Raw genomic sequence first — 23,941 nt, forward strand, 5'->3', positions numbered from 1 at the left:
TCCAACCCAGTTTGGTTTCGTAAAGGGAAGATCATGCCTACTCAACTTGGTGGACTTCTTTGAGAAGGTCACCAAAGTAATGGATGAGTGTAACTCGTTCACACTGCCTACCTTAACCTGGTCAAGGCATTTGACACAATACCCCACTCGGGCATTGTTGACAAACTCAAGAGGTTAGGTAGAAACCCGTATGTCACCCGGTGGATAGTCAACTGGCTCACAGACAGGACCCAGGAAGTTAGAATTGGGAAATCTACCTCTACAAAGGGGCCAGTCACAAGTGGAGTCCCTAAGGGATCAGTCCTTGGACCGCTCCTTTTTGGCATTTACTTCTCAGAAGTCAAGGCCAATGTCAGTGGTCTCTGGCTGACTAAATTTGTAAATGACTGCAAATTAGGAGATGTCACTGAATCTCACACTGACACAAATGTTCTCCAGGAGGGCTGACACAGACAAATTAGAAGTTATGTACCTACCATAACGTTCCATGTTAGTTGTCTTCTCTCGCCTTCTTTCTTGCTGGATGGGTTCGGAGCCGATCCGGCACTTGCTTTAGCTCGAGAACTCCTTTTACCAGCTCGAGGCAACCCTATATCCCATGATGCAAGGCGGAACTACCTCAGATCTCGTTTGGCAGCTAACTGACCCTGCTAAAGACTTATCCTAACATAATTAGGAACCATGGTTCCTAAAAGAAGTCCTCATAACAACGCTCCAGAGGAAGCAATCTAATAGGAACTCTCCAAGATCTGCCCAGGCCAGGGGAGGAAGGAAGAAAGAAGGCGAGAAGACAACTAACATGGAACGTTATGGTAGGTACATAACTTCTAAATGTTAAGTTGTCAATCTCGCCTTCATTCTTGCTGGATGGGACCGCTTCCCTAGCACCTGTATCCCGGGTGGCTCAATGGAACAGACTCTTGAGAACTGTGGAACCAAAACTGGCCCTATCTCTGGAGGCCAAATCCAACTTGTAATGAGACACAAAGGTATGAGGCGTGGCCCAAGTAGCTGCTGCACAAATAGTGTCAATGGGAAGTCTATCCTGAAAGGCTACAGAAGTGGATAGACTCCTGGTCGAATGTGCTTTTGGCTTAGAAGATAGTTGTTTGCCCCTTAGAGAGTACACATAGGAAATGGTGGAGGTCAACCATCTAGATAAGGTCACTTTAGATACTGGAAGACCTAACCTATTTTCTGCATAGGAGACAAACAATTGGTCTGATTTTCTAATTTGCTTAGTCCTATGTAAATAGTACCTGAGCTGACGATGAACATCCAAAAAATGCAGCTTCTGTTCAGCTCTGTCAGAATAGTTAGGAAAGAAAACTGGTAGATCAATAGATTGGTTAATATTGGTTTGAGATACAACCTTGGGAAGAAAGGAAGGGTTAGTTCTGAGCGAAACCCTATCCTTATGAAACACCAGATAAGGTGAACGAATACAGAGGGCCTGAATCTCAGAAACTCTTCTTGCAGAAGTAACAGCCAGCAAAAATATAGTTTTCCACGTCAATAACTTTAAAGAACACGTAGCAGACGGTTCGAAGGAGGTAGAATTAGGGATGCCAACATTAAGTTCAGATCCCATTGCGAGGAGGATGTTTCACAGGCGGTTTTAGGAGAAAAACTCCTCTTAAAAGGCTTTGCATAACCTATGAGACATGATGTTATTGTCATGCAAGCCAACATGATACTTGGAAATAGCAGCCAGTTGTACTTTGACTGTAGATGACGAAGATCCCGAATGAAAAACCTCCGCCAGGAAATCCAAAACAGAATGTACAGGAGCGGTAAAAGGATCACTATTTCTGGCGTTTGCCCAAATAGAAAAACGTCGCCACTTGCTAGCATAAACAGTTCTAGTGGACGACTTTAAAGAAGACACTAAAATGTCTCTGACTGAGTCAGAAATCATTGATAGCCTGGCTAGGGAAGGAAGTGGAGCAACCAAGCAGTGAGGTTGAGAGAATGAATGGCCCGGTGCTGCTGACCCGACTGGTGGATCAAAAGATCCGGAACTGGGTCCAGATGCCAGGGCTGCACCAGAAGGTGATGATGTAGAGACGGAAACCAAATTTGTGAAGGCCAATATGGAGCAATGAGGATCAATTTGGCTCTCAAAACGGTGGCTTTCTGAATGACTTGTGGAATCAATGGAAAGGGAGGAAAAGCATAAAGAAGGCCCCGAGGCCAATCCTGGGTTAGAGAGTCTCACAAGGGTTGGCCTGGAAGAGGAAATAGTGTGAAGTAATCTGGGCACTTGCTGTTTTGAGGGTAGCAAAAGATCGCAACAAGGGTGCCCACTTCAGAAAAATCTGATCCACTACAGATTGATTGAGAGACCACTCGTGAGGCATCAGAATAGATCTGCTTAGCCTGTCCGCCAATAGGTTGAACCTGCCGGGGATGTGCGTTGCTATCAGAAACCGCTGAGAAGAGATCGCCCATTGCCAAAGTCTGAGAGCTTCGACATAAGGGAGAGGACCTGGTTCAGCCCTGTTTGCTAATGTAGCACACCACGGCCATGTTGAACGACTGTACTGCAATAGTCCCTGTGGGAAGAAAGTCGCGAGGGCTTGCAACGTTAAAAGCACTGCTCTCATCTCCAGGACATTTATGTGCAGGTGGTATTCTATGGGTTGCCACGTCTCGTGGTCCATCCTGCCCTGATAATGCCCCCACCCGATCAGAGAGGCATCCGTGGTGACTGTGGCAACTGGAGGAGGGAACAAAGGCCCTGATGAAGAAGAGGGGAAGATATCCACCATCGAAGATGAGCCCTGCAAGACTGTGTCACTAAGATCTCGTGTCTCATGGGCAGATCGTGGTACGACCACTGCGTGAATAACATCCACTGCAGGAGACGCATGTGGAAGCGAGCCAGTGGAAGGAGAACAATGGCTGCAGCCATTAGGCCTAGAACTTTCAAGACAAACCTGGCTTTGATCTTGTTGCTTTGTAACAGAAGCTGAACAAATTTCTGGATGTCCAGAATCCTTTGATCTGTTAGCCTGGCTAACATTTTGATATTTAACTCTGCGCCTATAAAGGTGATAGATTGGCAAGGCAGCAGAGAGGATTTTAAATTCCTAGACTCTTGCAAAGCTGTAGGGTGTAGTCTCTGGACCGAAGAAGCTGATGCTTGGAGGTGGCGGAGAGGAGCCAGTCGTCCAAATAAGGAAACACCTGGAATCCTCGACGTCTCAGATGAGCTGTGACCACTGCCATGCATTTGGTGAACACTCTGGGAGCTGAAGTGAGGCCAAAGGGCAGTGCTCTGAATTGGTAATGACTGGCTCCCAGCCGGCGGAGAAACCTTCTGAGCGTCTGTGAATCTTTATGTGATAGTACGCATCCTGAAGGTCTATAGAGCATATCCAGTTGTCCTTGCCCAGAAAGGGCAGAATGGACTGCAGCGTGACCATCCGGAATCTTGCCTTTCTGACAGACTTGTTTAGTCTGCTTAGGTCTAGTATCGGTCTCCAATCTCCCGTCCTTTTGGGGACCAAAAGAATCTTGAGTAGAAGCGGATCCTACTTGGTCTGCGGCACTGTTTGGATGGCTCTTTTTCCAGGAGTTTTGAAACTTCCTGTCTTGCCAAATCCCTTTGACCGGGTGAGATGTCTGGAAGGGATTGTAGAGGTCGGAAACCTTCAAGGGGATTTTGTAACCCTCGGATATGATCGACTGTACCCACTTCTCTTGTGATAGGGATTGCCAGGCTACTGGGTACAGCGAAATTCTTCCCCCGACTGCCTCCAAGGGTGGACAGTCGGGCAACACCTCAGGGATGCTGAAAAGGCTTCTCAAGAAGAGACTCCCTGTTGCCCTGGTTCTGAGGACCCCCCCTGCCTCTAGGGCGGCGTCTATTATTGTTACCCCCTCTGCCTCTGGGGGTAAACTGACCACGTGTGTCCGGTGTAGCTCCTTGGGCTTTACGGAACCACATCTTCCCCTTCTGGCCCTTGGGATATGGTCTAGAAGGAGTGGAAAACTGGACTCCAACGGCAGAAAGAGTTTTACAGTCCTGCTCACATCTGGTCAAAGTATCCTTCACCTGAGGTCCGAACAAAGCCGAACCGTCAAAGGGGGTGTTGGTGAAGGACGCCTTAAAGGGGTCCAAAAATTACACAGCCGCATCCAGGCTTGGCGTCTAAGAGCAACACCTGTGCCTGCTCAGCTCCATCGGCTGCATAAGATATGAGCCGCATGGAGGAGTTAGATATAGAATTCAGGATAGCAAGCTGAGAGGCAATCTTTTCCTGAGCCCCAGCAGCCGAAGGATTCTGGACTACTTCTCCCAGTTCCTTGAGAATATCTCGTTGAAGCCTGGTGAAGTGACAAAGGTAATTCAGTGAACGCATAGCAAAGGTCGCTGAAGAAAACATCCGCTTTCCATACCTGTCCATGGTCCTAGAATCCTTATTAGGAGGATGGACAGGTACTGAAGGATCCGCCAGTTCCTTCTTAGTGGCCGCTACCACCATAGCATCCACAGAGACACCTTTGGACAGGAACTGTTTGTCCGAAGGGGCCGTGATGAACTTGGATGGTCTCCTGGGGACAGGTTCCACAGAATCTGGAGCTTCACGCCTTCCCGAGCCACTACCTGCATGAGTGGGTCGAAGGCGGAGACACCCAGGAGGTGGAGGGTCGGGATCCAAAGCCTCCAGGTATACCGACTCATCCTCGGAGGGGTCAATGGAGGCCAATTCCCCTCTGTTTGAGGAGCTCAAGGATGTCTGAAAATGAGACATCCTCAGAGGGGACCGTGGGAACCCTCCGACTCATCTAAGTCGGTATCAGATGTAGTAGACTCAGGGAGTCTGTGTGTTTCCTCTTACATGTCCTCTTCCGAGGGGTTCCCCTGCAGGGTCAGGAGAAACCTCGGAAGAGGAGGAAATTCCCAGTGGGGAAACCTGGGGCGATGGATCCCTGGGCCTGAGAGCAAGAGGCTGGCAAGAGGCATCTGCAGGCACTGATGAGGGAGGAGCTAGAGGGATAGACCGTTGACCAGGCTCAGAGGCCAGGACACTCCTCATCACCTCAAAGGCTCCTCTCCGGAGACCTGAACACACCAAGAAACAGGAATGGTCGGCTCCAAGGAGAGAAGGCTCCGAGGCCGATGTCGGCGCCGAGCTACCGAAGCCCGAGAGGGAGAGCGGGTCGGACAAGGGTCCGATGCCACTAGCCCCTCGGAGCCGACAGTGGAAACCCGAAGACCGGATCCCTCCATGGAAGGTCTCAAGGAGGAGATCGGAGCCGAAGATGACGGTGCCGAAGGATGTATCGCTCGCATCGAAACAGTCGCTGTCCCAAGAAGCTCCGGCTCCAAACTCTGGTGTGGAGTCGGAGGAGGAATCTCAAGAATCGGGCTATAGCCAAGTCTGTTGAGACGGGCTATGGAGCATTTGGGCCAGTGCCTGAGATTTCAACAGCCTGCTTACCACCCTCTCCAAATCGTGGTCAGACAGCCTGGAAGATCTCGAAGATCGGCTCCGATGGCTCCGCTCCGACAAAAGAGGAGACCCCGGAGCCGAGTGAATACTTAGTATCGAAGGGGACCGGGATCTCTTACGGGTCGAAACCATCGGAGCCGAAGTCCCTTGAACCCCAGATGGAGCCGAAGATCTCTCGGCTCCGATACTGGATAAAGTGTCAGCTCCAGCCGGAGCCGACAAGGCCACAGTAGTCAGGGTATCGGAGCCGGCCGGCACCGAACCCACTACTCTTACAGAAGAAGTATCGACTCCAGCCGGCGATGTCGACGAGCCGGAGCCACCGGAGGAGGCTTGGACACTGTAGCCTGAGCCTTCGGTGGCTTAAGAGGTTTTCCTGCCCCTGGCTTAGGAGGAGAACCTTCAGGTTTTAGTAAACCTCGGAGGATTAATTTGTTCCTCCTTTCCTGCAGGACTCTCTGGCTAAAAGCATGACACAACGCACAGGAGTCCTGCAGGTGCAAAGGCCCCAGGCAATACACACAAGAAGTGTGGCCGCTTGTCAGGGACATTTTCTGACAGCACTGGTCACACTTCTTGAAGCCTGAGACCTTGCCTTCCTAGACATCCTAAAAGGATAGACACAAACAGTCCCCACAAACACACAACTTAATCCCTACACAGACACACAGGAAGGGAATAACTTGGGGAACTAGGCCTGACTAAAACTTTAAACTGAAAAACTATTTTAAAAGTTTAAAAGGAAGGGAATAGGGTGGGCTGTAACTAAGTACAGGCTAATCTAACACTAAAGGGAAAAAATAAACCCCTAACTAAACTTTCACTTCTTTAACAAGAAAAAACTTACCTCAGCTGGCAAAGGAGACCTCTTTCGCTAAGCGGCAAACGAGATCTGAGGTAGTTCTGCCTTGCATCATGGGATATAGGGTTGCCTCGAGCTGGTAAAAGGAGTTCTCGAGCTAAAGCAGATCGGAGCCGAGGATCGGCTCCGAACCCATCCAGCAAGAATGAAGGCGAGATTGACAACTTAACATCAACAGGTGTCAGTGTCATGGACTAAAACTAAATTCCAAGAAATACATAATAGTATCCTTTGGGAAGTCATCCATCCCTGGTAACTATCAGGAAAGAACACCCCTCAAAACTGACCCAGTAGTCAGAGACTTAGGGCCACACACAGATAGTAATCTAGCCTTTGATCATCACGTGTCTACAGTGGTGAGGAAATCACTCTATGTTGCACAACTTATAAACAAAGATATGGCATCCAAGTCCAAGGAAGTCATTGCTTCACTGTATTCAGCATTCATCAGACCTATCATTGAGTACAATGCCCCCTTTGGTATGTACTTACCCTGGAATATCCAACAACTGGAACATCCACAGAGGCTCCTCACTAAATAATACAGGGCGCAAGTAATATGTCCTATACAGACCACCTCATTCTCTGTATTCTGTCTCCTACGGGCTTTTGAGGGGAGATCTATGCCTGGCATACAGGGCATTGTCAAACCCCACTCTGATGGACCTCCTGCATATCCACAAAACAAACAGTACCAGAATTACCCATTCTAAAGACTTAAACTTTGCTTGCAATATAAGTTGGACCTGCTGGAGAGATAGGTATGTATCCCAGAGATTACCTCGTCTATGGAACAGGCTCCCCCCATTCATGTAAAGCAGAGTTCCTCCCTAATCCAATTCAAGTGCAACTTGGACAATTGGATGGGAAACTGGAAATTCATCCCTGATTTGGCACCTATGTCTCTGATGCAAACAGGTAACCTGTAAATAGTTAATCTCCCAGGCCCATGCTTACACTCATCAAGGGTATCAGAACTCGTCAGAGATTTCGAATGCATGGCTAGGCTTAAAAAGGCCCTTGTGGTCGTTAGCCTGGTAAAAACCTATGTGTCGGATCTGAAGGTTCAGACCCAGATGCCATATGTGAGGATGAGATGAAAAATTGACAATATCAGATCCATAATTTTACTCCTCCATTCAAACAAGCCAAAACAACAAAAAAATAAATAATTCAGACTTTAAAGTGCTTACTTGATGCACTCCTCCAAAGACTGTACAAGCATTTGCTGGAAACTGGAGATCTCTTCAAGATTTCCCATTAAATGTGATGTATTGCTGAAGTTTAATCTGGGAAAAAAGAACAAAGAGAACAGCTTAACAGCTTTCAAATCACTTTTCAGAGTATCAAAATTAAAATACACAAAGGTATGGAAGCTGTCAGATGTACAGTTGTCTGAACAAGTTTATTATATGGCAATAAAATTTTAAAAGGACAAGAAAACAGGAAATGGAATGAGAAGTACGATGGATATAAAACTATTAAATAATTCAAACTATGAAACTCAGTATGTGCTACCAACCATTATCAAGTGATTAAATTGCAGATAGTAAGAAGCTACTGGACTTCGACGGTCTACCCTTCCATTTGAAATCTCTTGCTCTTTCGACATATATTCCAGTCTGGATCAAACCTGTGATCCTTTAACAATTTTATCATGGTAAATGGGACGTTCCACATATCCATGTTCAAGTAATTCATCATGGTTACAGTTGACAGTGGGAGTTCTTCCCTCTTTTTTGAAGAACTTCCCCCATCCACCAAACCAAACTCCTCTTTTCCCTTTCATCATTCAGCATCTGTTGTCTCAGAGAGTGATAGAAGCTGTCCTTCCTCTTCCTCCATAGAAGGGTTTTACTCAAGAATGTTTCTGGTGACAAAGAAAGAAGATTCTTGGAGAGCAGATCTGGATCATTCTTTCTCAACCTGTTTATGATGGTGTCTAGGTTCAAAACGTTATTCTTTAACTTGTTTCCAATTATTCCTCATTTGCGTTTTCTAGTGACCTTAGATTTAAAACAAGCATATCATGATAATCCTGTAGATCCGAATCCAGATTTCGGATATTTCTTGGTTTTCAGTGTCTGGATTACATGATCATTTCTCCTTTGGTCTATCCACTGCTCCTGCGGTATTTTAGCCCCTGTGATAGTGTATTGCAGACTGCAAGGGATTCACATTTTTCCCTTATTTAGGCAATCTGGAGAATCTATTTCAAAGTATCAAGAATCTCTCACTTGGGTAAAGGATCTCCTTCATAGACTGGGGTTCCAGAAAACCAAACATAAGTCTTATCTTACTTTTATCTTATAGGTTTGGTTTCCTGGTGTGCCTCCTGTACACCTCACTTCAAAGAGCTTTCCTTCTCCATGGATAAAGTAGATCTGTATCTAGATCTATGCCTGTTTTGGTATACTGGAAGGCTAGAACAGCCTTACTTCGCATGACTAAAATATTTGTGTGTGGTGTGTGTGTGTGTGTGTTTGTGTGTGCGTGTGATATATATATATATATATATGTATATACATGCATGCATACATATACATACACACACACACACACACACACACACACACACACACACACACACACACACACACATATACATATACATTTTCATTTAGGAATTTTTTCAGTAATCTGAGTCTCACGGCTTCTATGATTCTTGTAGTCCCTCCTGCAAGGCTACATAAAAGAAAAATCCAGTAGTACCTGAAATCTGTATAGTCCTCCACTGTCAACATCACCTGACATTCCAGATTCCAGTTTTGGGGTTTGTGAAAAGGCAGGCTTTTTGTTACAGACACTAGCTATATCAGATTCCAGGTCTCCCATTCTCCTCCTCCAGCTCCACCACAGTCAGTCACAAAAGGCACTGCAGACTATGCTTGAAGAGTACTATTTGATGGGGATAGAAATGCTAGATTCTTTAGAAAAGAACGACACACAAAAATAGACAAACATAAGAGACATACTGGCACTTATAAGTGCTCTAAACTCTACGAATCATCTATGGTGTTCGGGACCTTTTCAAGTGTTAACAGACAACATTACAGTGATGTGGTACATAAACAAGCAAGGGATACCTAGACCTTACATTCTGTGTAGTCCAGCCATGGTAAGGCTGGGATATAGCCTTTCAACACAATCTCACTTTAAAGGCATCTTACACACAGTCTGAGCAAAACTGTATGGCAGACAATCTGAGCAGGCACAGGACAGACCCTCATGAATGGAAATTAAATCGGGGGGAGGGGTCTTCCAAGAATTGACTCAACTGTAAGGACAAACTCAAATAGGTCTTTTTGCCTCCACTCACAACAATCAATTGACAGAACTGTGCTCAAGAACTCCATGCAAGAAGGTCTGTAAAAAAAGAGTCATGTACTTACCCTTGGCATCTATGCTATCCAGTGTCATCATTCATCACTGATGGGTCTAGGATCCAACCTCGGATCTGAGCCGGCAACTTCTCAGACAGATCCAGAGCTCAAGCTCCTCCCCTTCCCATAACCCCTTGCTACATTCTGACCCTCAGACTGAGTTTGCTAAACTAGCTAAAACACAGAACAAACAATTGCCATGGAAGTTAAAAAAACTTTCCACAATGTGCAAGCCACTTCAGCCTCACCAGACCATCTACCCAGAAGGAAGGAGGGTGGGAATGTTATGAATAATGACACTGGATAGCCCAAATGCCAAGTTATGCTAAGTACACAATTCTTTATCTAATTCAATCAATGTCATTATTCATCACAGATGGGTCAGAGTCTCTACCTATTAGGAACCCTGTGTGGCCTCAAGGAAGGGTATGCCGGAGCACAGAGGAACCAAAGGAAGCCCTGTTCCTAGATACCAAGAACAATTTGTAGTGCTAAATGAAAGTATGAGGATTAGACCAAGTCGCAGCAACACAAATTTCATCAATGTAAAGTCTAGCCAAGGTGGCCAATAAGGTGGCAACAGACCCTCGTGGAGTGGGCCTTACCCGGCCTGGATAGTTCTAAATGCCGACTAGCATAAATGAAGAAAATAAACCAGCAATCCACCTGGAGAAAGTCACTTTGGAAATTGCCTGGCCCTTTCTGTTCTGGGAGAAAGCCACAAAGAGTTGGTCCGACTTTGTGAACTCTTTAGTCATTTTTTAAATAAGAGCACAGTTGTCTGTGGCTGTCTAGGCGATGCAAGACATATTCTCCTTTATTAAAGTACTAAGGGAAGAAGAACGGTAGTTGCATTGACTGATTGAGATTTGCTTCAGAGGCCACTTTGGGAAGAAAGGAAGGATTTGTTCTAAGAGACATCCTGTCCTTATGCAAAATCATGAACGGAGGCTTAAAGCATACAGCCAATAGTTCAGACACCCTTTTAGCAGAAGTAATGGCTACTAAAAAGGCCATTTTCCAGGATAGGAATTTAATATCACATGAACTAGTGGGTTCAAAAGGTTTTTGCATCAGACACTGCAGCACCAAAGTCAAATCCCATGGAGGTGATGGATCTTTAGTAAGAGGTCTAAGAAGAAAAATGCCTTTCAAAAAGGCTTTACACAATTTGGAAGATAAGGTAGGCTCATCTGTGACACGGAAATTGGAGATGGCAGCCAGCTGGAGCTTAACGGCAGAAAAACTCATCCCATCCTGAAAAAGGGAAGATAAGAAAAGCAAAATATCAGGGATTGGGGCTGAAAAGTCCACTGCCTGGCCCAAATGGAAAACCTCTTCCACTTACTGGAATACACCATCTTCGCATATGACTTTTGAGAAGCCAAAACAATGCTCTTCACCAGGGAAGGAAGTATGGACTGTGAAAGGATTACTGGAACTGGAGAAACCAGGTGGTTAGATGAAGGGTCCAGAGACCATGAAGTGGAAGCCCCCAGGAATGGGAGATGAGATCCGGAATGGGAGATGAGATCTGGAATGGGATCTAGTAGACCTTAGGAAGGAGAACCATGCCTGACAAGGCCAGAAAGGGGCAATGAGAATGCGAGAGCTTTTCAGGCGACGAGCTTTCTTTAAGACTTTGGGTATTAGGGGAATAGGAGTGTAAGCATAGAGGATACCCAGGGGCTAATCATAAACAAGAGTATCCTTGGGAGACTCCCCTGATAGGGGAATCAGGGCAAAGTAATTGCTGCATTTGTGGTTGGACTGGGGAAGCAAAGAGGTCGCAGCATGGTTGACCTCAATGGTTAAAGATTTGCCTCGCCAATGACGGATTCAGGGATCACTCGTGAGGACTCAAGATGTACCTGCTGAGTTTATCGGCCAGCACGGTGGAACTCCCAGGAATATGAGTTGCAAGAAAAAAAGTGCCTGGAAGATATCACCTATTCCCACAGTCTCATGGAATCTCTGCAGAGGATAAGACCGCATTCCCCCTTGCTTGTTTATGTACCAGACAACCGCCATGTTGTCCATTTAAACTGCTACAGTCCCCAGATGAAGACATTTCTGAAAGGCTTGCAACATTATAAGGACTGCTCTCATCTCCAGGGTGTTTATGTGCAATTTGGTCTCTACAGGGGACCATGTGCCTTGAACTGTCCTTCCTGAAAATATCCCCCCACCCCAAAAGGGAGCAGTTCTTGGTCAATGTGGCCTTGGGCAGAGGGAGACAAAATGGTGTGCCTAGAAAAAGGTCCTGAGATTGAAGCCACCAAACAAGATGATTCCTGCATACCTGTGTCAACTTTACTGTCATAGACATGGGCTGAGACAGAATGGATCACTGGACAACTCGCATATTATATCTGGTGTGAGGCACCAACTGGAGCCTAGCATTTGGAGAATCAAATGAACAGGCAGGACATTAGATTCAAAACAGAAACTCGATCCTGAATCAGCTGGACCTGGCAGGTGAGCAGTGCTGCAATATCTGATACCGTGTCTGGCAGGACTCTGATGAATTCCAGATTTTGGCTTGGAACTAGATTTGACTTGGGCAGGTTCACTGTGATATCAAAATGGTAAAAAAGACTGAGGACATACCTGGTCAGCATTATCAGTCGATGCCTCGTGGCAGCCGTGAGAAGCCAATCATCCAGATATACAAAACCTGGAAACCTTTCAGCCAGAGATGAGCTGCCGCCACTGCCATACGTTTGGTAAACACCCAGAGGACTGCGGTGAGTCCAAAGGGCAGGCCTCTGACCTGATAATGACTGGCCACAAACTGAAAGCATAAGTGTTTCCTGGAGTGTCTATTGACCTTTATATGATAGCATGCATCCTTGAGATCCACTGAGCACATCCAACTGTCCTTGCGCAAGAGAGACAGGATGGACTGAACAGTGACCATCCGGAATCTGGACTTTTTGACAGAAAGATTTCGCTCACCGAGGTCAAGAATTGGACACAAGTCCTCTGTCTTTTTTTTTTTTTTTACACCAAAAAGAAGTGAGAGTAAGTACTAGACCCTCACTCTCCTGTCAGGACCTCTTGAATGGCTCATTTTAGGAGAAGGTCTTGCACCTCGAGATAGACCAACTCCTTTTGGCAGGGTGTACGTCTGGGAGAAATCTCTGAGTTGGAAAAGGCTGGGAGAAGGGAATGGAGTATCGCCTGGAAATAATTTTTAGCATCCACTAATCAGAGGTGAGATTTGTCCAGGCTAGTGGGTGAAGGAAGAGATAACCCCCGACTGCCTCCAGGGCAGGGAAAATCGGGCAGCGCATCAGGAGCATTGGAAGGGCTTCTCCAAGAAAGGTTCTCGGGAGCCCTGGTTTTGTGGACCCTCTCTGCCCCTAGGGCAGTGTCTACCATTGAATCCCCTGCCCCAGCCTGTGGAAGAGGATTCCTGGGAAGCATCCTGAAAGGAAGACTGAGTCCTGAACCGGAACCAAAGCTTCTTACTACCCCTCTGGGTCTGAAAAAATGACCTTTGGGGAGTAGAAAACTTGAGCCCTACTGTGGAAAGAGTCTTGCCTTCCAGATCACTGCAGGTTAAGGTCTCCTTAACAGATGGTCCAAACAAACTGCAACCATCAAAAGGGGTGTTAGTGAAGGATGCCTTAAAGGATTCCGCAAAATGGCAAAGGCAAAGCTAGGTATGACACCTGATAGTGATGCTGGTGCCTACCGCTCGAGAAGTGGCCTCTACAATATTGGAGATTAACTTCATAGAGGCACTGGCTAGGGAAGTGAGAGTGGGCAGCCTCAGAGAGACTAGTTTGAGGTTCTCTGGAGGCAACAACTCTGACAGGGAAGAGGTAAGCTCCAAAATCAAATCCCTCTGAAGCCGCTAAAGTGGGCCAAGTAATTAGTTGCTGTCAGACCAAAAGTAGCTGAGGCAAGCACATGCTTTCCAAAATGGTCAATCGGCCAGAACTTCCTGTTCAGAGGATGGACCAAGAAGCTTTACTCAGCTAGCTCATTCTTTTTAGCAGCGGCCGCCGTGATCATATAGACAGGGATCCCTTTACTCTAAAAAGAACCATCCTTAGGAGGAATGAGGAACTTAACTGATTCTTGAGCACAGGTTCCACCATGTCCAGCTTATTTCAGCAGGGGGAACTCTGGTAGAAGATGAATGCCTTCAGGAACATGGACTCCTCCAAAGATGGGGATGGGAAACACCATCTGCCTCTCTGCTTGAGAACCTACAGGATGTCCCTGAAGGAAACTTCCTCAGGCGGAAGTCTGAGGAACCAGTCTCCCTCCTCAAAGTCCGTGTTTTCAGTGAGGGACTCTCAGGGGGGAGTCCAAATGCCTTCTCTTACACATTCCATTCTGAATGGGCCCCCTCCATGGTAGGCTCATGGGAGGACTCAGAAGAGGTGGGTACCCCAAGTGGGTCAGTGCCTGGTTGAAGGTGCTTGTGGGAGGGCTGACCCTGAATGGATGAGTAGGCCTCTGCATCCCATCCCAAGAAAAGGCTGGGGAGGACCTAGAGAAGGAGGAGAGGTAACTACCAAACTGGAGAAGGTCCTCTCCACCGCCCACGCAGCCAACGGACCGGAAGAAGCCCCCCCCCCCCATTTGCAGTAGCTGGGGCTAGCTGGAAAGGGACAAGGGACCCCGACCCAGTACCAAAGTCCCCAGATGATATCGGCCCTGAGCTGTCCAGTGCTGAGGCTACCAAGAGAAGGGAGCGGTCAGATCCAAACCCAAACCCCAAGGAATTCACACCAACCACTCAGAAATTAAGCCCTCCAGCCAAGGGAATCTGATGGTGCTGAGATGGGGATACCAGATACCATCGGTGCCTCACTACTAATCTCCTGGTCCTAACCTTCCAAAACCTGGTGTATTGGGAAAGGAGAGTAGAGACCTATGGATGGAGAGAGTCCCCTAACCGTACGGGCTGGAGATGGCAGCAAGTCCAACTCAATTTGAGCTTTGAGGAAACTCCTCATCATCTTATCCACATCTGAGGGAAGAAGACTTCTGGAGGATGTGGATGAAGCTGAAGAGTGGCCAGATCTGGCTGGGGATCTGGCCTTGGATCCTGAAACTGTATGGCCTCGCGAAGGAGACCGACTCTAATGTCTCAGTTCCGTCCTCCTGGAGGACTCAGAAGAGAAACCCTCAATGACAACAGGATTCAGGGGTACCAGTCAAATCAGACAACCTTGTAGGATCCTAAGACTTTGAATCCGGGGGTGGCATGCTTCTACTTGGATCCAAAGGCCTCCAATCTGACGAGGCCTTGGATCCGAGAGTCTGGGCTTGGATCCAGGGATCTGCGATCCAAGAGCCTTGGCTTTTTAGAGAGAGAAAACGACCCCCCCCCCCAAGAAGGAGGAGTTCTCTTCTTCAGCTCCTGCAAGGACTTGGAAGGGGAATCAGAAGGCAATGGACCAACCTGAGCCAAGCCCTTGAGCAGAAGCTTGTTGTGGCGCTCCACCAGGGCCCTGGGGTTGAAAGCAGCACAAATGTCGCATTCAACCTCCAGGAATGCCAACCCTAAACAACAGGGACACTCCTCGTGCGAGTCAGAACAAGTTCTATATTATTATTATTTTTTTTAAATAGAAACAGCTTAAAGGAAAAGGGTACAAAGCACCAAGCACTAGAAGGGGAGAAAGGAGAGCCTACCTAAACCCACAACTCAGTTTTACTGGGAGGGGAGGAAATACGATTAACTGAAAGCTGCTAAGATAATAAAGATACCTTAAAAGGATAGAAAGAAATGGAGCCAAGAAAAAGGCACTTATCTAACAAATTCCTGCGTTGAGCCTGGACCATGTCTGGAGTGATTCAGAGGCAAACGAGATCTGAGTAGCAGAAGGCAGTAAGGGATTATGGGAAGGGGAGGACCTTGAGCTCTGGATCCGTCTCAGAAGTTGCCAGCTTGGATCAAAGGTCGGATCCTAGACCCATCTGTGATGGAGAATGACACAGATAGCATGAGATCAAATGCTTTTTCTTCTCCTTGAACAGGAATGTTTCTGTATGCTTTTCCACCCTTTCCACTAACATCTGGGGTCATTTTGTAGATTCAGGAGGACTCTGCAAATATAACTGCGGTGACTCCCTTCTGGCCTTGGGAACAGTGTTCGCCCTTCTTTTGGAAATGGCCAGGAGCAATTACCATAGGTTTCCTCACAGACTTGATTTACTCACACGAGACAAGGAGAGTCTGACACATCCAGACACCAAACAACTGCAACTGACTGTCTAGATGTTAGGATCTTACAGTTAGACACCTTTTTTTCTTAGAACATTCACCAAGCATTAAAAGAGGAAAGAAAACTTGCAACTGGGAAATCATATGGGATATAGGCGAAGACATCCAGACATGGAAAGTTTCACAAAAAAAAAAATAGTATCACAACAAGTGACGTAAAAAGAATAGCTCTGTAAAATCTTACCATAACCATAGATGTCCTTTTCTTCCATGTTGCGGTATTCTAGTTGTGGGGATTTCCTGCCCTCAGGCGACTCGTATGTCAGCTCCTATACAAAAGTTTCAACTTGGCTGTTGCAACGTGCGTGGGATGTCAAATGTAAGGCCATAAACCAGGGGCCTTAAATGTGGTGTCTACATGCACAATCCTCAGAACTTGAAGGCCAGCAGGTAGAGAAGAAGGCCCAGCAGGAGGAATGCCAGTGGGGACACGTGTGTGCTCTTGGTGTCCTTCAGTAGCTTAGGTAGCTCCAGGTCCTAGCTGGGACCAAAGGAGACTGTATAGTGGGTAATGGTGGGTGGGAAGGAATACTGCAATATGGAAGAGAAGGACATCTATGGTTATGGTAAGATTTTACATAACTGTTCTGTGTCCTTTTATTCCTATGTTGCAGTATTCAAGTTGTGGGAGAGTACCACAGCTTAGATGCATGAAAGGGAGGTGGATGCTGAAGAGGATTCTACAAAGCCCTGTAGGATGGCCCTGGAAAATCCTGCCCTAGCTCTGAAAACTTGTTCCAGTTTGTAATATTTGGTGAAAGTGTGGCTAGTGGACCATATGGCCGCTTCCATGATGGATGCCATGTCCAGACCTTTTATGAAGGCCTTGGAGGCGGCCACAGCCCTAGTGGAATGGGCCTTTACTCCCACTGTTTTTTTTTCCATGGTGAGAGTAACAGAGACAAACAGTTTTCTTGATCCAGCAAGCAATGGTTTGTTTGGAGACTGCCTTGCCCAGGGCCCTGGGGTGAAAGGAGACAAAGAGCTGCTTAGATTTCCTAATGGTTTTGGTTTTGTCCAGGTAGAATCTAAGTTGCCTGTGCACACCCAAGGAGTGCAGCATCCTCTCCCCTTTATTAGTGAGGGAGGGAAAGAAAGTGGGTAAGTGGATAGATTGGTTTAGAGACAAGTCATTGACTACCTTGGGCATAAAGGAGGGATTAATTCACAGAGTGACTCTGTCTTTGTAGAAGGTGGTGTAGGGAGGGCAGGCCAGTAAGGCCTGCAACTCTGAGACCCTTCTGGCTGAAGTGTCAGCCACCAGCAGGACGGTTTTCCATGTACACATCTGTAAGGAAGAAGACCCAGCCAGTTCAAAAGGGTGCTGGGTTAGTTTTTTCAGGATGTAGTTGAGGTCCCAGGGAGGAGTGATAGGTTTCTTTGATGGCCTCATGTGTAAGACCCCTTTAAGGAAAAGCTTTACGTCGAGCCAGGCTAGCAAGGGGGGATCCAGGGGAAGCAGGCTGATATAGCAGAAAGGTGCACTTTCACTGAAGAGTATGATAGTCCGCTTTTAATGAAAAGACACACAAGTGAGAACAAAGGCTCCCTTTCCATTGTACAGACACCACTTTGTAAATCTTTCTCACTTAGCTAGGTAAGATTTTCTGGTGGTAGGTTTCCTTGCCTCCCTCAGGACTGAAAGCATGTCTTCTGAGTAGTGCTGCCTGAAGGGGATCAAAAGTTTATCACCCACAGAGTCAGGGATAACATCTGCAAGTGTGGATGAAGGAGAGTTCCTTTGTCTTGTGTCAGTAGGTCCACCTTGTAGAGTAACTTGTACTGATTGCTCTTGGCTAGATGAGAAGTAGGGGGAACCAGTGCTGCCTTGGCCAGTAGGGGGTCACTAACAAGATTTTTGGTTTGTCCTTCTGTATTTTCAGGAGAACTTTATGAATCATTGGAAAGGGAGGGAAGGCATAAAAGAACTTCCCCTCTCAAGAGATGTTGAAAGCGTCCACTCTCCATGCTAGAGGGGAGTGTGTCTTTAAGCAGAAGGTCTGCAGCTGCCTGTTCTTGGGGGAGGCAAACAGGTCTATTTGTGGAGTACCCCACCAGTGGACTATGTCTACGAAGACCCCCCTGTCCAGCATCCATTTGTGCTGTGGGGAGGAAGTCCTGCTTAGGTCTGCTTGCTTGTTGTCCTGCGAGGGGATGTAGGTCGCCTGCAGGACCAGGTTGTGGCGAGAGGCTAGGTCCCATATCAGCACGGTCAGCCTGCACAGCTGGTAGGCCTTTGTTCCTCCCTGTTTGTTGAGGTACCAAATAACTGTGGTGTTGTTAGTCACTATCAGGAGCACCCCGGTACAAGAAGGGGAATGAAGGTCTTTAGAGCTAGGAAGACTGCTGTCATTTCTCTGACATTGATGTGCTTGCTCTGTAAAGAAGGGTGCCAGTTTTCCTGGACCCTGTAGGATGCCAGAGTTGCACCCCAGCCTGAATCTGAGGCATCTGTATGCATTGTTTGGGTTGGGGGTGGGTGGTTGCAGTGGAAGTCCAGGGTTTAGATGGACTTGCTGGATCCACCAGCTGATTTCTTTCTTTAGACAGGGAAGGAGGGGAATATTCTGTTCTAAGTGATGTAGGTTTTGGGACCAAATGTTTTTGAGGTACCACTGTAGCTTGCGCATATGCATTCTGGCCAGTGGTAGCATGGGGATAGTCACTGCCATTATGCCCAGGAGACGGAGAAATTGCCTTGCCATCAGCTTCTGGGAATGGAGGGTTTCCTGGAAGTGGGAAGTCAGGGACAGACCTTTGTCCTGTGGGAGAAAGGCCTTCACTTTGTCCATTCTGATTCTGCAGCCTAGGAAAATCTTGTCCTGGCCTGAGTTCAAGGAGGACTTTGGGAGGTTGATGGTAAACCCTAGATTTTGCAGAAGGGACATAGTGAAGTGCAGATGCCTTGAGAGGGTATCTTTGGACTCTGCTAGTATTAGGATGTCGTCCAGATATGGGTAAATCTGGATTCTCCGAGTTCTGCAGAAGGCAATGGCTGGGGCTAGGCACTTTGTAAAGACTCGAGGGGCAGTGGATAAACCTAAGGGCAAGGCAGTAAACTGGAAATGACAGGAAGATCCAAAGAAACATAGAAATTGTCTGTGGGAAGTCCTGATGGGAATGTGAAGGTAGGCTTCTTTTAGGTCCAGAGTGGCCATGAAGGCCTTGGCTGGAATAAGAGGCAGCAGAGTGGGTAGTGTCAGCATTTTGAAGGGGGTACCTGAAGGTGTAGATTTAGAAAGTAGAAATCTAAAATGGGTCTCCAGGGGCCATTTTGTTTGGGGACCAGGAAGAGACGAAAGTAGAATCTCTTTCCTTCCTGTCCTGAGTGAACAGGTTCGATGGTGCCTAGCTTTAGTAGTTCTGACAAAACTTGTGGTAGGAGATGAATTTGTTTTTTGGGGAGAAAACGAATACTTTTCATGGGTGATTTTTCTTTCCATGATAGGAAGTACCCTTTTTGGATAATGGATAGGACCCACTGGTCTGTGGTGATGGACTGCCAGAGGGGGAGACAGTGCAGAAGGTGTGCAGAGAGTGGTAGGTGGGCCAGGCAGTCACGCATTACTGGCACCTCCTCTATCCTGAAAGGGTTGCCTGGGCTGAGGAGGTGGTGCATTAGGTCTGGACGAAGTACGTGTTCTTACCCCTCTTCTAGATTTGGAAGAGGAGGCAGCTGCCTGAGGAGGGTTGCGCCTTACAAAGGTGGTTTTAGCAGAGTAGTTCCTGTAATACTTGGTAATGGGGAACACCAGCAGATGCTTGATGTCCTGTAATTCTTTACTTTTTTCCTGCAGATTCTTGAAGAGATCTGCAGATTGTTTTCCAAAGAGGAAGTTGTGATCCAGGGGGGCGTCCAAGATTTTGGACTTGAAGTCTTCAGGTAGATTCTGTAGTCTCAGCCAGGAGTATCTCCTGCGGACAGAAGCAGATGCTGCAGAGTGGGCAGATGCTTTTGCAGCATCATAGCTGCATCTGATTAAGTGCCTGGCTATTTGCTGAGCCAAGGACAGTTTGGAGGCAATGACAGCCTTAATGGGACTGTCAGGCATAGAAGCCAGCATGGAGGAGGGTTGAGACACTAAGTCTAGAGCATACCTAGTCATGTGGGTCTGATAATTTATGTCTCCGAATGCCAAAGTGGAGGATGTGTATACCTTCTTTCCCATCCTATCCATACATTTGCTATCTTTATCCGTGGGTAGGAGGGAGGCGGAAGGCAGCTCTCTAGACTGTTTATTAGGAGCAGTGGCAATAACAACTGGGTCCGCCAAGGGAGGTTTAATTAGGAATTTTTGCTCCTCGGGCACTTTATAGAAGCAGTCGGGACACTTGAGGGCCGGAGGCTGGGTGTCTGGGGCCTAAGAAGCTGAATTAAAGGCATCCAAGTAAGGAGGAAGCACCGGAGGAGACAGCTGCACGGGAGAGTGATTCCACTTGAAGCAGCTCAAAGTACCTCTTTTGGGTGTCAATCATTTGGGAAGTATCCCATTTAAAGTAATCTTTCATCTTGGTGATGGTATCTTCAAAGGTAATATCCTTAGGGGGAGAATCCCTTTCCACAGATTCTTCATCGGAAGACTAATACTCCTGAGGAGAAGCAATCTGAGATGTATATGAAATCGAGTCCTCGGAGGAAGAAAAGGAAAAATCATGCTCTTCCTCTCTAACCTGAGAGTTCATGGGTGGGAGGGAAGAGGAAGAAGCAGGCCTAGGGCTCAATAAAGTCAGAGTAGTGGGGGCTGAGGCTGAAGGCCTAAGGGCCATAAAGGCCTGCATGACAGAGGAAGTGAAAGCCTGCCAATCTGGTATGGTTTCTGGAGAAGAGGATGTATGCTTGTTTTTTTTTTTCTTTTTGGCCAGGGTGGAGGTAGGAACCGGCCTGGTGTCAGATTTTGAAGACAACATTTCTGAAGTCAGGTTCCTGGTTGGAGGTACCACAAAAACTGGTCCCCCCTCGACATCGATGGTAGTCGGTGTCTGGGCAAGCTCTGAGGACATGCCGGTTGTCGGTTGTGCAACAGCTTCCTCAAGGATCGTTGTTGAAGTCGATGGATCTGCTGAGCCGTCCTCAACTCCTAGATCGGCAGTTGGCAAGGCATCGGGAGGTGAAGCGGCAGGCAAGGAAGGCCTAGGAATCTTGGCCTTCTTTCACAGAGGTTCGCGTTTGGCCTCCAATGCGGGATCCATTCTAAGGGCTAACTGTTTTAAGCGCTGGTTTTCTAGGTAAAGGTTTAAAGCAGCCAGACAGGTGTGTAGGGTCTTCAGCACAAATAACTGACAAACTGAGAAGGAGGAATGGTCGTGCTCCTGGCCTAAGCAAAACACACACCTATCATGGGCGTCTTTATGGGGTTTCTGGTGCCCGCATTGGCACTTTCCCTTTTTACCCGACATCAGCTAAAGGCTACAACAACCAAGCCTAAGCAATAACAATCATCAAAACAAGAAAAGTAGAAACCTAACAGGATACTTAGCTTTGCTGATGCAACATCTGTGAAGGAGCAATCATACGATGCGTAGGTCGTCCGCGGCTGAAAAGTGCTGAGGACTGTGCATGTAAATGTCACATTTAAGGCCCCTGGTTTATGGCCTTACGTCTGACGTCTCCATGCACGCTGCAACAGCCAAGATGAAGTTTTTGTATATGAGCCAAAGTACGAGTCGCCTGAGGGCAGGAAATCCCCACAACTAGAATACTGCAATATAGGAATAGAAGGATATAAGAAGATTAGTAAAATAAAATAAAAAAAAAAAAAAAGAAATTCAAGTTATGGAGTGCCTGAGAAGTGAAGGATTTGATGTAAAAAGTCTAACACAGGTTACATCACAGCATGATGGAAAGAGTTCCCAAAGTAAGGAGAATAAGGAAGTTCAGGAGACGTCTGAAGAAGAAATATGGACATGGGAGAGAAAAAGAGATTTAATACAGTGTAATATCTATGCAAAGGAGAACGCAAATCTAATCAATACAAAAAGACCAGCACCAAAGACATTTGAATTGAAATACAAACAAGGGAATCCAGAAATGGAAAACTTTACAATACAAAAAATAAAATGACAAAGAGGAAAAGTAGAAAAGGAAATTAGTAATGGAGAAGTTAAAGAAATAGAAACTGATGTTATGGAGTACCACCAAAGTGAAGGATTCAATGTAGAAAATCGAATCCAGAAATCATCACAACAAGATAGAGCAAAGAACCTCCAAATTAAGGCGAAACCAGTGGAATGGGAAGCAATTGGTCAGCTGCCATATGAAGACATTTTGGAGCTTTCCATAGGAAACCAGTATAAACGTTCATCTGAAGCTGAACAGCAAGGGAAGGAACAGGAACATGTTGAAACTGATGCAGTTATAATGTTGAGGAGTGATAGGCCAGTGAGTTCCCATATGACAGAGCAACAGATGGCAAAGGATGAAATTGAAGAGAATGTGCCACAGGAAGATGCAAAAGAACTTTCTACAGAATGCCCGCAGGAAATGGAAAACAAAAAATGTGCCCTCAGTATAGAAGAAAACAAGCGAAGAGAAGAGTTGCTAGACTTATCTCATTACATCCAAATGACGCCTCCAGGTGCATCTCCTACTGACGCCTCTAAGTGTCAAATATTGCTTGTTCATACATGCATTAATAATTCCAAAACCATGTTATGTACAAGGTTTTAAAAGATTTCATCTTAAAGCTTACACAGCAGCAAACTCAACTGCACTAATATTTGATTTCTGTCTAGTGCAGCTAAATAGATATTAACTTTTGCTTTTATGATATTAATTTATATAGATATAATTTTCACATTTTTCTAAACATCTTAACAACAAAGTGACACAGACAGAACTCCTTAGCCTCATATGAAAGCTCTCAGCTAGATGGGTAAAATGCTGCTGACAGTATGCGTGTAACTTGAGTGGTTGCTGACATACTCTAAGGTGTTTACAAACGCTCTAGGGACCTAAACCTTGTCACCACAATAAACAGAACATGCTGGAGGGATACATTCCTGTCCCACAAACTTCCCATACTCTGAAAGAGACTACCTATCTATGCCAAACAGAGCTCCTAATTAGCATTCTTCAAGAAAAATCTTGATGATTGGATGGAAAATAGGAAATTCACCTCGGGGATCACTTCTGTGGCTCTGCTTGACAGGGGCAAAGGAAAATAATTTTCTTGGGTGGCGAAAGCTAGGGTACCTTTTTGGCTAGGCTTAGATAGGCCCTAGGGCCAATAGCCTAGTACCTACCTATGAACCTAAATATTACAAGTGTAATAGTCACTGTGTTTACTGTGACTTATAAAATTTGGTTTAAGACTAGGAAACTAAAGAATACTGCCACTGTAAAAATAGTTTGTGCTAAAGAGTTTGCTGTTTATAATTCTTTCATAATCTCTGTGGTTCCAAAGAAATCAACATTTGTTTGAAATGTGAGGACATAGTTTGATTCCATCAAAAGGCTTAGGCTCCACCATTGGAAGTTACTGTGCAAACTTTCTGAGCTCCATTGGAGTGAATAGAGACAGACATATTAAGATCAATGAAAGAAATAGACTGCAGAAGGTCAGTACAACCCAAAAAGTCAGAAGCTTGATAAAACAAATGAACACAGTAATTAGGACTGTCCATAGAGATCCATGTGATTTAACAGAAGTAAACAGGAAAAATTACTGTGCAGCTAAATTAGTAACTGATAAAGTTCTACCACAAGAACACAGGGTAGTAAGGGACAGAAACGGGAGAAATCGAATAGTAAAAACTATAAAGAAACAAAGACAAGTGTCTCTACTAGAAGAGTATAAAAGAGGGAACAGATCAAGAAAAATACTTAGAAAGCTAGATGTGATAAAAGCAATGTGCAGTTTTAAAACAAACCAGGATCTATCATGCATCACAAATAAACTAAAAATCTCAGCATAGGCGGAAAAACTTAGAAGATACAGATAAATATAAAGGAAAAGTACAAAGTAAGCAATTTATTGATGACCCA

The 23,941-nt window shown here is 46.1% G+C and overlaps 1 protein-coding gene across 4 annotated transcripts in view; it reads right to left on the minus strand.

The window, feature by feature from the left end:
• ARHGEF7 (Rho guanine nucleotide exchange factor 7) overlaps window positions 1-23,941 on the minus strand; it is a 2,881,265-nt gene that overhangs the window by 1,556,466 nt on the left and 1,300,858 nt on the right. For all 4 annotated transcript variants that reach the window (XM_044072654.1, XM_044072651.1, XM_044072652.1 and 1 more), the window contains one exon: window positions 7,518-7,613. In XM_044072654.1, the coding sequence (XP_043928589.1) occupies window positions 7,518-7,613 (96 nt within the window). The remainder of the gene's footprint in view (window positions 1-7,517; window positions 7,614-23,941) is intronic.

The sequence above is a fragment of the Protopterus annectens genome, chromosome 5.part0, assembly GCF_019279795.1.
Source record: "Protopterus annectens isolate FY-2018-M chromosome 5.part0, PAN1.0, whole genome shotgun sequence".
Lineage (NCBI taxonomy): Eukaryota > Metazoa > Chordata > Ceratodontiformes > Protopteridae > Protopterus > Protopterus annectens.